This window comes from Cibotium barometz, chromosome 8 (assembly GCF_041138505.1).
Source record: "Cibotium barometz isolate CiBa-2024 chromosome 8, ASM4113850v1, whole genome shotgun sequence".
NCBI classification, from domain to species: Eukaryota; Viridiplantae; Streptophyta; class Polypodiopsida; order Cyatheales; family Cibotiaceae; genus Cibotium; species Cibotium barometz.
Genome location: NC_141053.1, coordinates 8,973,540 through 8,989,926, shown reverse-complemented (window position 1 = coordinate 8,989,926; position 16,387 = coordinate 8,973,540). Strand labels below are relative to the sequence as shown.

Sequence of the window (16,387 nt, the reverse complement as noted above, 5' to 3'; positions counted from 1 at the left end):
TCTATGTTCGTGGAGGGAGTACATCAAGAGGTTCATGAAGCTCTCTATGTTCGTGGAGGGACTCAATGAAGGCATGCGATTGAAGAAGTTTGTGCATGGTCTAGATTCATACATCAAAGCGGATGTCTCGGCACAAAGACCAATCACTATCAAAGAGGCTATGAGATTGGCGGAGCTATATGAGCCAAAGTATAAGAGGGTTCAGCCCAATGTACCTTTTCATAAGCCATTTCAATCTTCTTCAAATGTGGAGAGAAGTCTACCTTCTTCTACATCCACTTACATTTCCGAATTCCATACATCTTTTGGAAGTGGACAGTCCACAAGTGGAGTTCATAATGATGCTAAGAAGAGCAATGGGTTTGTCAAGGAGTCTCCTCAACCATTCATGAAGACTCAACGGATGGATGATCCTAAGATTGAGGAATTGAGGAGCAAAGGCCTATGTTTTAAATGCAAAGAGAAATGGTCACCCGGGCACATTTGCAAATCAAAGAAAGTGGTGGCTACTATGATCATTATGGATGCGGATTACGATTCCAAGTCATCTCATGATGTGAAAGAGTTTGATGATTGCAGCGAGGAGACACATGAAGTAGACTTGGAGGGTCATTCTTTTGTCAACAAAGAAGAGGATGAGTTTCCTTTCGACCCCGGTGGAAGGGATCATGCATGCATTTTGGAGGGTCATTCTTTTGCCAAAGAAGAGGATGAGTTTCCTTTCGACCCCGGTGTGTAAGATCCCTGTTCCCACCGAGCAACGGATTCGGGGTACTGGCAGCGGAAGTAGCGCTTCTCGCATGGGACAGGGGTCCCACACTCGGGGCCTCGCCCACGGATATCCGGATAAGAGACTAATCCGTTGGTTGTTCCAAAACCGAACCCGGAAAAACTTCCTTTACCAGAAAGCACGGGCGATTCCACCAGGATAACTTTTTACTCTAACGTAGTCAAGATCATTTCTGATCGAGATGATCCGATTACATCTATAAGATACTTAGTCAGTTCAAGGAAGAAACTTGCACTTGGATCATTGGGATCAACGCTTTTTTCCCCATTCAAGAGGCACAGCCGTTGATTCCTATCCATAGAACAGTTACTGTCCGGGATTTATTTATTTTTTTTTTCTATCGTAAAAACAAAAGTTTGAGTCTCGGTTTACGGATCCATCAGTCCAGCCTAACCCCATCCAATCCCATGGGTTAGCCAACCGCCCAACCACTGTAGTGATGGGATCCAATTAAAAATTTGGTTAGGTTTTGTCCCGGGTACCAAGGAAAAGAGTTCCAAGGTCCCCTAGCCGGATGTTCATGCAAAATAAAACTAGTCACACCACTCACACACCCAATATGAAATTGCCTTTTTTTCAACCAGATTCAACCAGTTTAAAACAATCCTTTAATAAAACCATAGTATCATTGATCACCATCTTCCAATTTATCCAATTGATTCTTAATTTCCCATCATTCCTTCATCAGAGTATCTATGGCATCATTGGTAACTAGAACGCTCAGGAGCCGTTTCGATAGTTCCTAGCCCATAATACTTGGCAATATAATCACTTAACAAGATGGACTCTCGTTGAAGATCAGCAAGATCAACCAACAGATCCATATAAGGAGCCATGGACTCATCCATTGAAGACCAGCAAGGTCAATCAACCAGATCCATGCTCGATTTCAGAAAACAACTCCAACTCTGTTCCAATATCTTCCTCGACGCACGCGTGGGTATCCTAGGCAACCCTGAGCCCGAGCACCGTATGGTCAGCACCCTCTAGGATCCTTCGCAGGTAACCTAGCGCTTCACGCATAGGCCGCTTCCTTGGCCCCTCATCCACCGTACCGGAAGCTCACCATTTTAATCGCACCGAGGCTGGTCAAGACCTCGGCCGACCTTGCTACGCGAGACGTCCTTCATTGACTCCCCGTCAGCAGTTGCAACTTTACCATCACGACTTTAATCACAAGACGGTCAAAATGCTCCCCCCAGCATTCTTGACATAAAACAATCATTTACAAACAGCATTTACAAACAGTATTTACAAACAGTTTACAACACAATTTCTATTTTAACTTTCATTTTTCCACATTATCCTTTATCAATCTACATTACTTATTCCATATTCCATTTATATGTATACTCATCCCATCACATCATTTCTATCTCATCACTTCAGATTCCCTCACATCGCATATCGTATATTCACATCCATACATCCACATCTATATGCGTACATTCACATCTACATGCATACATCTACATCTCTATGCATACATCCACATCCACATTCACATTCACCTCCATACATCTACATCTACATGTATACATCCACATCTCCATTCACATCTACATCTATACATCTACATCTACATGCATCCATCCACCTCCACATCCACATCTACATCTATACATCTACATCTACATGCATACATCCATATCTCCATTCCCATCTACATCTATACATCTACATCTACATCTACATCTACATGCATCCATCTACCTCCACATCCACATCTACATCTATACATCTACATCTACATGTATACATCCACCTCCATATCCACATCCGTATCTATACATCTACATCTACATGTATATATCCACATCCACATCTATACATCTACATCTACATGCATACATCCACATCTCCATTCACATCCACATCTATACATCTACATCTACATGTATACATCCACCTCCATATCCACATCCGTATCTATACATCTACATCTACATGTATACATCCACATCCACATCTATACATCTACATCTACATGCATACATCCACATCTCCATTCACATCTACATCTATACATCTACATCTACATGCATCCATCCACCTCCATATCCACATCTACATCTATACATCTACATCTACATGCAAACATCCACATCTCCATGCATGATAAAATTCTTTTAATTAATCTAGGATGATAGTTCCTAGAATATGGTAGAAAGTCCTCTTTTTATGCTTTGAATGAATTTATTTTATGCGTAATTTCTATAAAAATTTTGCCATAGCTCCGCTACTATGACTGATAAATCTCAATTTTTTTCTAAGGGATAAAGCTCATTATTAAAGAAATAATTAGAATGGTCTCTAATTGGGTCATCAATCCATAATGGTCTCTAATTGGATCATTAAGAAAACAATTAGAATGGTCTCTAATTGGGTCATCAATCCATAATGGATTGAATCATCAATGTGCATAAACTAAAAGCATAGCAAAAAGCCATTAATTTGGCCTCAAGAATAGCTTAATCTTGGATTAAGGAAAAGCTTTATGAAAAGCTTCATTTGGATTGAGAATGGGTCATGAGTATGACCAGAGAGAAATTATAAAAACCATTAGAATTTAAATATAAGTGGAAATTAATTCTATAGTATTTATTAAATTATGTAACTCTTCACTACTATTCACCAATTAACTTCATTAGCATTTAAAAAAAACCATACCAATTAAACTTCTCAAGCTTGAGAGGGGTTGAGAAGAGAGAATCATTGAGTAATTATAGAAAAGATCAAAATTCAATATATTTACCTTATGATTTGCTTGATTCTTTATTCACGGTAGAGGCCCCCAACCAATCAATTGGTTTAGTGTGTTGATGGAGCCACCAATGGGGATTGAAGAAAGAGAGAAGTATCAAAAACTAGTGAATTATTAAAGAATTCACAGTTCTTGGCTTAGGTAGAGTAGAGTGACAATGCCTAAGACACTCTATATTTTGGCTTAGGTGGAGTAGAGTAACAAAGCATAAGAGACTATATATTTTGGCTTAGGTGGAGTAGAGTAACAAAGCATAAGAGACTATATTTTGGCTTAGGTGGAGTAGAGTAACAAAGCATAAGAGACTATATTTTGGCTTAGGTGGAGTAGAGTAACAAGCATAAGAGACTATATTTTTTTTCAACAAGGGGAGGCTTCTATTTATAGGAAAAATTGAGCTCCTAACCAAACAAACTGATTCTAGAATTTTCTAAATTAGTTTGGTCAATATTTGACCATTTCTAGGTCAGTTAAGCTAACTTTTTGGAACTAGACTTGAATGAGGAGAGAGGAGAGATGAAATATCTCAATTTTTATGAGTTTAAAACTCATTCAAGCATGTGAAATATGCACCTCCTTTAAAGAATTCCCCTTCCTTACATATGTGTCAAAATTGTATTGCTCATAGTTTTTTTACTAATAAACCTTGTACATTTTCAACTCTTCATCTTATGTGAAATATGCACCTCCTTTAAAGAACTCCTCTTCCTTACATATGTGTCATAGTTTTTTTACTAATAAGCCTTGTACATTTTCAACTCTTCATCTTATGTGAAATATGCACCTCCTTTAAAGAACTCCCCTTCCTTACACATGTGTTTATTTACTAATAAACCTTGTACATTTTCAACTCTTCATCTTATGTGAAATATGCACCTCCTTTAAAGAACTCCTCTTCCTTACATATGAGTTTATTTACTAATAAACCTTGTACATTTTCAACTCTTCATCTTATGTGAGCATTTACTCATTTTTGGGTATCTTCTTTTACAATTTGGATTTATCTCCTCCCTACACATGGATTGATGCTATTGGCCCATAGAAACCTTAATTGGACCATAGTCTAAAGAATTCTGAAAATCTAGGCCCTTAGACTAAGGTTCTTTATACCTATTTCCAATTAATTCCAATTGCACATTGGAAATTTCTTTTTGAATTTCTGTTTCAGGGGAACTTATTTTAATAAGATGAGTTATTTTCTATCCAAAAATATTCATAATCTGAATATTCTCTCTCTAGAATATTTTCTCTCTCTAGGTTAAAACAGTTAGAAACAAGGTCTTTATATTTCTGAAGAGGGATTGATTACGGGGGAAGATACTAGACATCAAAAAGGGGGGTTGGGGGAGGAATCTTACATTCTACCCCACTTAAAAAAACGCGAGATGTCCTCATCTCGCAACTTGGGATAATTTCGCAAGATGCACGAATATGAGACTTAGAGAAAATTTTTAATCAAGATTAACCACCAAGAAAAGTCTTAAAGAGAGCAAGATTCAAAATAATAACAAGATTTAAACTTTATTCATTCACGGGACTTATACAGTAAAGATAGAAGAACTCTTTACACTTCCATAAGCCCATCCATCATATGGTCACAAAAGCAGTCCTCACAAGCTGCACAAGTATAGGGTAACTCATCTATGGAAATGATTCTGCTGGTTATTGCCGCACCTATCTCAGTGGTATGAGGTGATCTAACAAAAGGACCTCTGAGAGGCAAGCCAAAAACGGGGTAAAGGCATATCTTCTCATGAGGAAGAAAACATGCCAGTAAAAAGACCCGCTCAGAAAACCCAAGATGCCTTGATCTCATGACACAGTAGTATCGGGGACCCAAACCCAAAGCTTCAATAACCATGGCCAAGCGGACATTGTTACGAAAGTGTTGCTGACCCCAGGGTGTTACCCTAGTTATGTTTTGATAGGTCCGCCATTTGGTCTGCGCTACAGAAGTTCCTAGGTGAGGAAAAAGTGAGCGCTCATACTGTTCTATAAAGTCTTTCTTCACAGACTCTCTTGCGTCTTGAAGGTGAGAAATCATCAGGGATAAAACTAATTCCTGTTGCCAAGCCATGAAGGAGATTAAGAAAGAAAGGAGATTGATGGGAGTAAGATTACTGTGAGCGACAAGTAGAAGTTACGACTTATATAAAGAAAGGAGCTAGCGTAACCTAGAAGCCAACGGTAACTTGCCACTGAAGTTTTACCGTCTTTCCATGATTTGTGTTTGACACATTTCTCTATAGAAGGCATTAAGAATTTTGAGATGAGGAGATAAAAGAAACTTGTAGGCTAAGTCACCTACTTTCATTGAATTCAGATATAAGGATCATAATATCTGGGGGATAACTTCTTATACTCCCCAAGAGATAAAGAACTTCTTTTGGGCCATACTCGAATGAAAACCAAAACCTTGGTATCCAAAACACCGATTCTCACTTCTAAACTCATTGTTCTAAATCCTTAAATTAGGCGTGACTCCTGAGAAGTATTTTAGGAAAAGGGTATTCCTTTTTTAAACAGAAACTTTCTTTTATTTTAGAGAGGGAATAATTATAAGATCCGAAAGGGAGATTCTTACTCCTATATACCTCGAAGGCTGGGGAGGAATCTTACATTCTACCCCACTTAAAAAGTGCGAGATGTCCTCATCTCGCAAGGTAGAGGACAGCTCTTATTCTTAAGATCCAATTTTATTCTGGGGTTCCTTATATTCTGGTCAACCCAACAGAACACTGGGATAATTATCCCTTATATAGAACTCATCATTAAATAACAATTCATTCAGATCATATCATTCATATCTTTAACATGATAAGGTCCATTAGACCGAAAAGTTTCCTTCGGAACATTCCTCCACGGAAATTCAGTTAAGCAAGTTCTCAATTTGACATCCCTTAACTTGATCTACCGGTCAAGTATTAACAGTAGCAATCTGACAGTACAACCCACTAATCTCATAGTGATTTGCTGAATTCGTTATCATCATTCTAGTTATGAATATCATCACAAGGACTCGTCCCATTCTCCCTCATTGTGGTTTCATTATATTTCAACTAATTTTTAAAAATCAACATTTTTCAATCAGCATTTTCAATCAGAATCCAAATCAATTCATTCATTCTCAAACAGAATTAAAAATCATATCAATCACATTCGAAATCATCATCTAGATAGCATTAACGCTTATAATTTCAAGTCTTAGATTTACTCGTATATACTGTCAGTAAAGAGCTGCAGTATACTCTCGGTATATACGCGTAGTCACGGCCCTTGGAATTATAAGGTAAATAATATCATGTCTACGCCTCAAGCAAGTCAGGGATTCTATATAATCGCGGTACTTCTATCTGGAGAACCAATTAGTTTGAATATCAAATTGTATGAATTATATCACACAATCATAACCTTTTTGTGTTTCTTGATAAATTTTTGACATATTTGTCTTCTCAGTTGATCTTTATTAACCAAATGCTCTGATACCAACTGTAAGATCCCTGTTCCCACCGAGCAACGGATTCGGGGTACTGGCAGCGGAAGTAGCGCTTCTCGCGTGGGACAGGGGTCCCACACTCGGGGCCTCGCCCACGGATATCCGGATAAGAGACTAATCCGTTGGTTGTTCCAAAACCGAACCCGGAAAAACTTCCTTTACCGGAAAGCACGGGCGATTCCACCAGGATAACTTTTTACTCTAACGTAGTCAAGATCATTTCTGATCGAGATGATCCGATTACATCTATAAGATACTTAGTCAGTTCAAGGAAGAAACTTGCACTTGGATCATTGGGATCAACGCTTTTTTCCCCATTCAAGAGGCACAGCCGTTGATTCCTATCCATAGAACAGTTACTGTCCGGGATTTATTTATTTTTTTTTTCTATCGTAAAAACAAAAGTTTGAGTCTCGGTTTACGGATCCATCAGTCCAGCCTAACCCCATCCAATCCAACCGCAATGGGTTAGCCAACCGCCCAACCACTGTAGTGATGGGATCCAATTAAAAATTTGGTTAGGTTTTGTCCCGGGTACCAAGGAAAAGAGTTCCAAGGTCCCCTAGCCGGATGTTCATGCAAAATAAAACTAGTCACACCACTCACACACCCAATATGAAATTGCCTTTTTTTCAACCAGATTCAACCAGTTTAAAACAATCCTTTAATAAAACCATAGTATCATTGATCACCATCTTCCAATTTATCCAATTGATTCTTAATTTCCCATCATTCCTTCATCAGAGTATCTATGGCATCATTGGTAACTAGAACGCTCAGGAGCCGTTTCGATAGTTCCTAGCCCATAATACTTGGCAATATAATCACTTAACAAGATGGACTCTCGTTGAAGATCAGCAAGATCAACCAACAGATCCATATAAGGAGCCATGGACTCATCCATTGAAGACCAGCAAGGTCAATCAACCAGATCCATGCTCGATTTCAGAAAACAACTCCAACTCTGTTCCAATATCTTCCTCGACGCACGCGTGGGTATCCTAGGCAACCCTGAGCCCGAGCACCGTATGGTCAGCACCCTCTAGGATCCTTCGCAGGTAACCTAGCGCTTCACGCATAGGCCGCTTCCTTGGCCCCTCATCCACCGTACCGGAAGCTCACCATTTTAATCGCACCGAGGCTGGTCAAGACCTCGGCCGACCTTGCTACGCGAGACGTCCTTCATTGACTCCCCGTCAGCAGTTGCAACTTTACCATCACGACTTTAATCACAAGACGGTCAAAATGCTCCCCCCAGCATTCTTGACATAAAACAATCATTTACAAACAGCATTTACAAACAGTATTTACAAACAGTTTACAACACAATTTCTATTTTAACTTTCATTTTTCCACATTATCCTTTATCAATCTACATTACTTATTCCATATTCCATTTATATGTATACTCATCCCATCACATCATTTCTATCTCATCACTTCAGATTCCCTCACATCGCATATCGTATATTCACATCCATACATCCACATCTATATGCGTACATTCACATCTACATGCATACATCTACATCTCTATGCATACATCCACATCCACATTCACATTCACCTCCATACATCTACATCTACATGTATACATCCACATCTCCATTCACATCTACATCTATACATCTACATCTACATGCATCCATCCACCTCCACATCCACATCTACATCTATACATCTACATCTACATGCATACATCCATATCTCCATTCCCATCTACATCTATACATCTACATCTACATCTACATCTACATGCATCCATCTACCTCCACATCCACATCTACATCTATACATCTACATCTACATGTATACATCCACCTCCATATCCACATCCGTATCTATACATCTACATCTACATGTATATATCCACATCCACATCTATACATCTACATCTACATGCATACATCCACATCTCCATTCACATCCACATCTATACATCTACATCTACATGTATACATCCACCTCCATATCCACATCCGTATCTATACATCTACATCTACATGTATACATCCACATCCACATCTATACATCTACATCTACATGCATACATCCACATCTCCATTCACATCTACATCTATACATCTACATCTACATGCATCCATCCACCTCCATATCCACATCTACATCTATACATCTACATCTACATGCAAACATCCACATCTCCATGCATGATAAAATTCTTTTAATTAATCTAGGATGATAGTTCCTAGAATATGGTAGAAAGTCCTCTTTTTATGCTTTGAATGAATTTATTTTATGCGTAATTTCTATAAAAATTTTGCCATAGCTCCGCTACTATGACTGATAAATCTCAATTTTTTTCTAAGGGATAAAGCTCATTATTAAAGAAATAATTAGAATGGTCTCTAATTGGGTCATCAATCCATAATGGTCTCTAATTGGATCATTAAGAAAACAATTAGAATGGTCTCTAATTGGGTCATCAATCCATAATGGATTGAATCATCAATGTGCATAAACTAAAAGCATAGCAAAAAGCCATTAATTTGGCCTCAAGAATAGCTTAATCTTGGATTAAGGAAAAGCTTTATGAAAAGCTTCATTTGGATTGAGAATGGGTCATGAGTATGACCATTTCTTGAGTGAGAGAGAGAAATTATAAAAACCATTAGAATTTAAATATAAGTGGAAATTAATTCTATAGTATTTATTAAATTATGTAACTCTTCACTACTATTCACCAATTAACTTCATTAGCATTTAAAAAAAACCATACCAATTAAACTTCTCAAGCTTGAGAGGGGTTGAGAAGAGAGAATCATTGAGTAATTATAGAAAAGATCAAAATTCAATATATTGACCTTATGATTTGCTTGATTCTTTATTCACGGTAGAGGCCCCCAACCAATCAATTGGTTTAGTGTGTTGATGGAGCCACCAATGGGGATTGAAGAAAGAGAGAAGTATCAAAAACTAGTGAATTATTAAAGAATTCACAGTTCTTGGCTTAGGTAGAGTAGAGTGACAATGCCTAAGACACTCTATATTTTGGCTTAGGTGGAGTAGAGTAACAAAGCATAAGAGACTATATATTTTGGCTTAGGTGGAGTAGAGTAACAAAGCATAAGAGACTATATTTTGGCTTAGGTGGAGTAGAGTAACAAAGCATAAGAGACTATATTTTGGCTTAGGTGGAGTAGAGTAACAAGCATAAGAGACTATATTTTTTTTCAACAAGGGGAGGCTTCTATTTATAGGAAAAATTGAGCTCCTAACCAAACAAACTGATTCTAGAATTTTCTAAATCAGTTTGGTCAATATTTGACCATTTCTAGGTCAGTTAAGCTAACTTTTTGGAACTAGACTTGAATGAGGAGAGAGGAGAGATGAAATATCTCAATTTTTATGAGTTTAAAACTCATTCAAGCATGTGAAATATGCACCTCCTTTAAAGAATTCCCCTTCCTTACATATGTGTCAAAATTGTATTGCTCATAGTTTTTTTACTAATAAACCTTGTACATTTTCAACTCTTCATCTTATGTGAAATATGCACCTCCTTTAAAGAACTCCTCTTCCTTACATATGTGTCATAGTTTTTTTACTAATAAGCCTTGTACATTTTCAACTCTTCATCTTATGTGAAATATGCACCTCCTTTAAAGAACTCCCCTTCCTTACATATGTGTTTATTTACTAATAAACCTTGTACATTTTCAACTCTTCATCTTATGTGAAATATGCACCTCCTTTAAAGAACTCCTCTTCCTTACATATGAGTTTATTTACTAATAAACCTTGTACATTTTCAACTCTTCATCTTATGTGAGCATTTACTCATTTTTGGGTATCTTCTTTTACAATTTGGATTTATCTCCTCCCTACACATGGATTGATGCTATTGGCCCATAGAAACCTTAATTGGACCATAGTCTAAAGAATTCTGAAAATCTAGGCCCTTAGACTAAGGTTCTTTATACCTATTTCCAATTAATTCCAATTGCACATTGGAAATTTCTTTTTGAATTTCTGTTTCAGGGGAACTTATTTTAATAAGATGAGTTATTTTTCTATCCAAAAATATTCATAATCTGAATATTCTCTCTCTAGAATATTTTCTCTCTCTAGGTTAAAACAGTTAGAAACAAGGTCTTTATATTTCTGAAGAGGGATTGATTACGGGGGAAGATACTAGACATCAAAAAGGGGGGTTGGGGGAGGAATCTTACATTCTACCCCACTTAAAAAAACGCGAGATGTCCTCATCTCGCAACTTGGGATAATTTCGCAAGATGCACGAATATGAGACTTAGAGAAAATTTTTAATCAAGATTAACCACCAAGAAAAGTCTTAAAGAGAGCAAGATTCAAAATAATAACAAGATTTAAACTTTATTCATTCACGGGACTTATACAGTAAAGATAGAAGAACTCTTTACACTTCCATAAGCCCATCCATCATATGGTCACAAAAGCAGTCCTCACAAGCTGCACAAGTATAGGGTAACTCATCTATGGGAATGATTCTGCTGGTTATTGCCGCACCTATCTCAGTGGTATGAGGTGATCTAACAAAAGGACCTCTGAGAGGCAAGCCAAAAACGGGGTAAAGGCATATCTTCTCATGAGGAAGAAAACATGCCAGTAAAAAGACCCGCTCAGAAAACCCAAGATGCCTTGATCTCATGACACAGTAGTATCGGGGACCCAAACCCAAAGCTTCAATAACCATGGCCAAGCGGACATTGTTACGAAAGTGTTGCTGACCCCAGGGTGTTACCCTAGTTATGTTTTGATAGGTCCGCCATTTGGTCTGCGCTACAGAAGTTCCTAGGTGAGGAAAAAGTGAGCGCTCATACTGTTCTATAAAGTCTTTCTTCACAGACTCTCTTGCGTCTTGAAGGTGAGAAATCATCAGGGATAAAACTAATTCCTGTTGCCAAGCCATGAAGGAGATTAAGAAAGAAAGGAGATTGATGGGAGTAAGATTACTGTGAGCGACAAGTAGAAGTTACGACTTATATAAAGGAAGGAGCTAGCGTAACCTAGAAGCCAACGGTAACTTGCCACTGAAGTTTTACCGTCTTTCCATGATTTGTGTTTGACACATTTCTCTATAGAAGGCATTAAGAATTTTGAGATGAGGAGATAAAAGAAACTTGTAGGCTAAGTCACCTACTTTCATTGAATTCAGATATAAGGATCATAATATCTGGGGGATAACTTCTTATACTCCCCAAGAGATAAAGAACTTCTTTTGGGCCATACTCGAATGAAAACCAAAACCTTGGTATCCAAAACACCGATTCTCACTTCTAAACTCATTGTTCTAAATCCTTAAATTAGGCGTGACTCCTGAGAAGTATTTTAGGAAAAGGGTATTCCTTTTTTAAACAGAAACTTTCTTTTATTTTAGAGAGGGAATAATTATAAGATCCGAAAGGGAGATTCTTACTCCTATATACCTCGAAGGCTGGGGAAGAATCTTACATCCTACCCCACTTAAAAAGTGCGAGATGTCCTCATCTCGCAAGGTAGAGGACAGCTCTTATTCTTAAGATCCAATTTTATTCTGGGGTTCCTTATATTCTGGTCAACCCAACAGAACACTGGGATAATTATCCCTTATATAGAACTCATCATTAAATAACAATTCATTCAGATCATATCATTCATATCTTTAACATGATAAGGTCCATTAGACCGAAAAGTTTCCTTCGGAACATTCCTCCACGGAAATTCAGTTAAGCAAGTTCTCAATTTGACATCCCTTAACTTGATCTACCGGTCAAGTATTAACAGTAGCAATCTGACAGTACAACCCACTAATCTCATAGTGATTTGCTGAATTCGTTATCATCATTCTAGTTATGAATATCATCACAAGGACTCGTCCCATTCCCCCTCATTGTGGTTTCATTATATTTCAACTAATTTTTAAAAATCAACATTTTTCAATCAGCATTTTCAATCAGAATCCAAATCAATTCATTCATTCTCAAACAGAATTAAAAATCATATCAATCACATTCGAAATCATCATCTAGATAGCATTAACGCTTATAATTTCAAGTCTTAGATTTACTCGTATATACTGTCAGTAAAGAGCTGCAGTATACTCTCGGTATATACGCGTAGTCACGGCCCTTGGAATTATAAGGTAAATAATATCATGTCTACGCCTCAAGCAAGTCAGGGATTCTATATAATCGCGGTACTTCTATCTGGAGAACCAATTAGTTTGAATATCAAATTGTATGAATTATATCACACAATCATAACCTTTTTGTGTTTCTTGATAAATTTTTGACATATTTGTCTTCTCAGTTGATCTTTATTAACCAAATGCTCTGATACCAACTGTAAGATCCCTGTTCCCACCGAGCAACGGATTCGGGGTACTGGCAGCGGAAGTAGCGCTTCTCGCGTGGGACAGGGGTCCCACACTCGGGGCCTCGCCCACGGATATCCGGATAAGAGACTAATCCGTTGGTTGTTCCAAAACCGAACCCGGAAAAACTTCCTTTACCGGAAAGCACGGGCGATTCCACCAGGATAACTTTTTACTCTAACGTAGTCAAGATCATTTCTGATCGAGATGATCCGATTACATCTATAAGATACTTAGTCAGTTCAAGGAAGAAACTTGCACTTGGATCATTGGGATCAACGCTTTTTTCCCCATTCAAGAGGCACAGCCGTTGATTCCTATCCATAGAACAGTTACTGTCCGGGATTTTTTTTTTTTCTATCGTAAAAACAAAAGTTTGAGTCTCGGTTTACGGATCCATCAGTCCAGCCTAACCCCATCCAATCCCATGGGTTAGCCAACCGCCCAACCACTGTAGTGATGGGATCCAATTAAAAATTTGGTTAGGTTTTGTCCCGGGTACCAAGGAAAAGAGTTCCAAGGCCCCCTAGCCGGATGTTCATGCAAAATAAAACTAGTCACACCACTCACACACCCAATATGAAATTGCCTTTTTTTCAACTAGATTCCACCAGTTTAAAACAATCCTTTAATAAAACCATAGTATCATTGATCACCATCTTCCAATTTATCCAATTGATTCTTAATTTCCCATCATTCCTTCATCAGAGTATCTATGGCATCATTGGTAACTAGAACGCTCAGGAGCCGTTTCGATAGTTCCTAGCCCATAATACTTGGCAATATAATCACTTAACAAGATGGACTCTCGTTGAAGATCAGCAAGATCAACCAACAGATCCATATAAGGAGCCATGGACTCATCCATTGAAGACCAGCAAGGTCAATCAACCAGATCCATGCTCGATTTCAGAAAACAACTCCAACTCTGTTCCAATATCTTCCTCGACGCACGCGTGGGTATCCTAGGCAACCCTGAGCCCGAGCACCGTATGGTCAGCACCCTCTAGGATCCTTCGCAGGTAACCTAGCGCTTCACGCATAGGCCGCTTCCTTGGCCCCTCATCCACCGTACCGGAAGCTCACCATTTTAATCGCACCGAGGCTGGTCAAGACCTCGGCCGACCTTGCTACGCGAGACGTCCTTCATTGACTCCCCGTCAGCAGTTGCAACTTTACCATCACGACTTTAATCACAAGACGGTCAAAATGCTCCCCCCAGCATTCTTGACATAAAACAATCATTTACAAACAGCATTTACAAACAGTATTTACAAACAGTTTACAACACAATTTCTATTTTAACTTTCATTTTTCCACATTATCCTTTATCAATCTACATTACTTATTCCATATTCCATTTATATGTATACTCATCCCATCACATCATTTCTATCTCATCACTTCAGATTCCCTCACATCGCATATCGTATATTCACATCCATACATCCACATCTATATGCGTACATTCACATCTACATGCATACATCTACATCTCTATGCATACATCCACATCCACATTCACATTCACCTCCATACATCTACATCTACATGTATACATCCACATCTCCATTCACATCTACATCTATACATCTACATCTACATGCATCCATCCACCTCCACATCCACATCTACATCTATACATCTACATCTACATGCATACATCCATATCTCCATTCCCATCTACATCTATACATCTACATCTACATCTACATCTACATGCATCCATCTACCTCCACATCCACATCTACATCTATACATCTACATCTACATGTATACATCCACCTCCATATCCACATCCGTATCTATACATCTACATCTACATGTATATATCCACATCCACATCTATACATCTACATCTACATGCATACATCCACATCTCCATTCACATCCACATCTATACATCTACATCTACATGTATACATCCACCTCCATATCCACATCCGTATCTATACATCTACATCTACATGTATACATCCACATCCACATCTATACATCTACATCTACATGCATACATCCACATCTCCATTCACATCTACATCTATACATCTACATCTACATGCATCCATCCACCTCCATATCCACATCTACATCTATACATCTACATCTACATGCAAACATCCACATCTCCATGCATGATAAAATTCTTTTAATTAATCTAGGATGATAGTTCCTAGAATATGGTAGAAAGTCCTCTTTTTATGCTTTGAATGAATTTATTTTATGCGTAATTTCTATAAAAATTTTGCCATAGCTCCGCTACTATGACTGATAAATCTCAATTTTTTTCTAAGGGATAAAGCTCATTATTAAAGAAATAATTAGAATGGTCTCTAATTGGGTCATCAATCCATAATGGTCTCTAATTGGATCATTAAGAAAACAATTAGAATGGTCTCTAATTGGGTCATCAATCCATAATGGATTGAATCATCAATGTGCATAAACTAAAAGCATAGCAAAAAGCCATTAATTTGGCCTCAAGAATAGCTTAATCTTGGATTAAGGAAAAGCTTTATGAAAAGCTTCATTTGGATTGAGAATGGGTCATGAGTATGACCATTTCTTGAGTGAGAGAGAGAAATTATAAAAACCATTAGAATTTAAATATAAGTGGAAATTAATTCTATAGTATTTATTAAATTATGTAACTCTTCACTACTATTCACCAATTAACTTCATTAGCATTTAAAAAAAACCATACCAATTAAACTTCTCAAGCTTGAGAGGGGTTGAGAAGAGAGAATCATTGAGTAATTATAGAAAAGATCAAAATTCAATATATTGACCTTATGATTTGCTTGATTCTTTATTCACGGTAGAGGCCCCCAACCAATCAATTGGTTTAGTGTGTTGATGGAACCACCAATGGGGATTGAAGAAAGAGAGAAGTATCAAAAACTAGTGAATTATTAAAGAATTCACAGTTCTTGGCTTAGGTAGAGTAGAGTGACAATGCCTAAGACACTCTATATTTTGGCT

At 37.8% G+C, this 16,387-nt stretch overlaps 1 protein-coding gene across 1 annotated transcript in view; it reads left to right on the top strand.

Moving 5' to 3' along the window:
- The window catches only part of LOC147635877 (uncharacterized), a 59,320-nt gene that overhangs the window by 738 nt on the left and 42,195 nt on the right, over positions 1-16,387 (top strand). Inside the window, exon 2 of the mRNA XM_086802038.1 lies at positions 31-686. Within this exon, the coding sequence (XP_086658164.1) occupies positions 31-686 (656 nt within the window). The remainder of the gene's footprint in view (positions 1-30; positions 687-16,387) is intronic.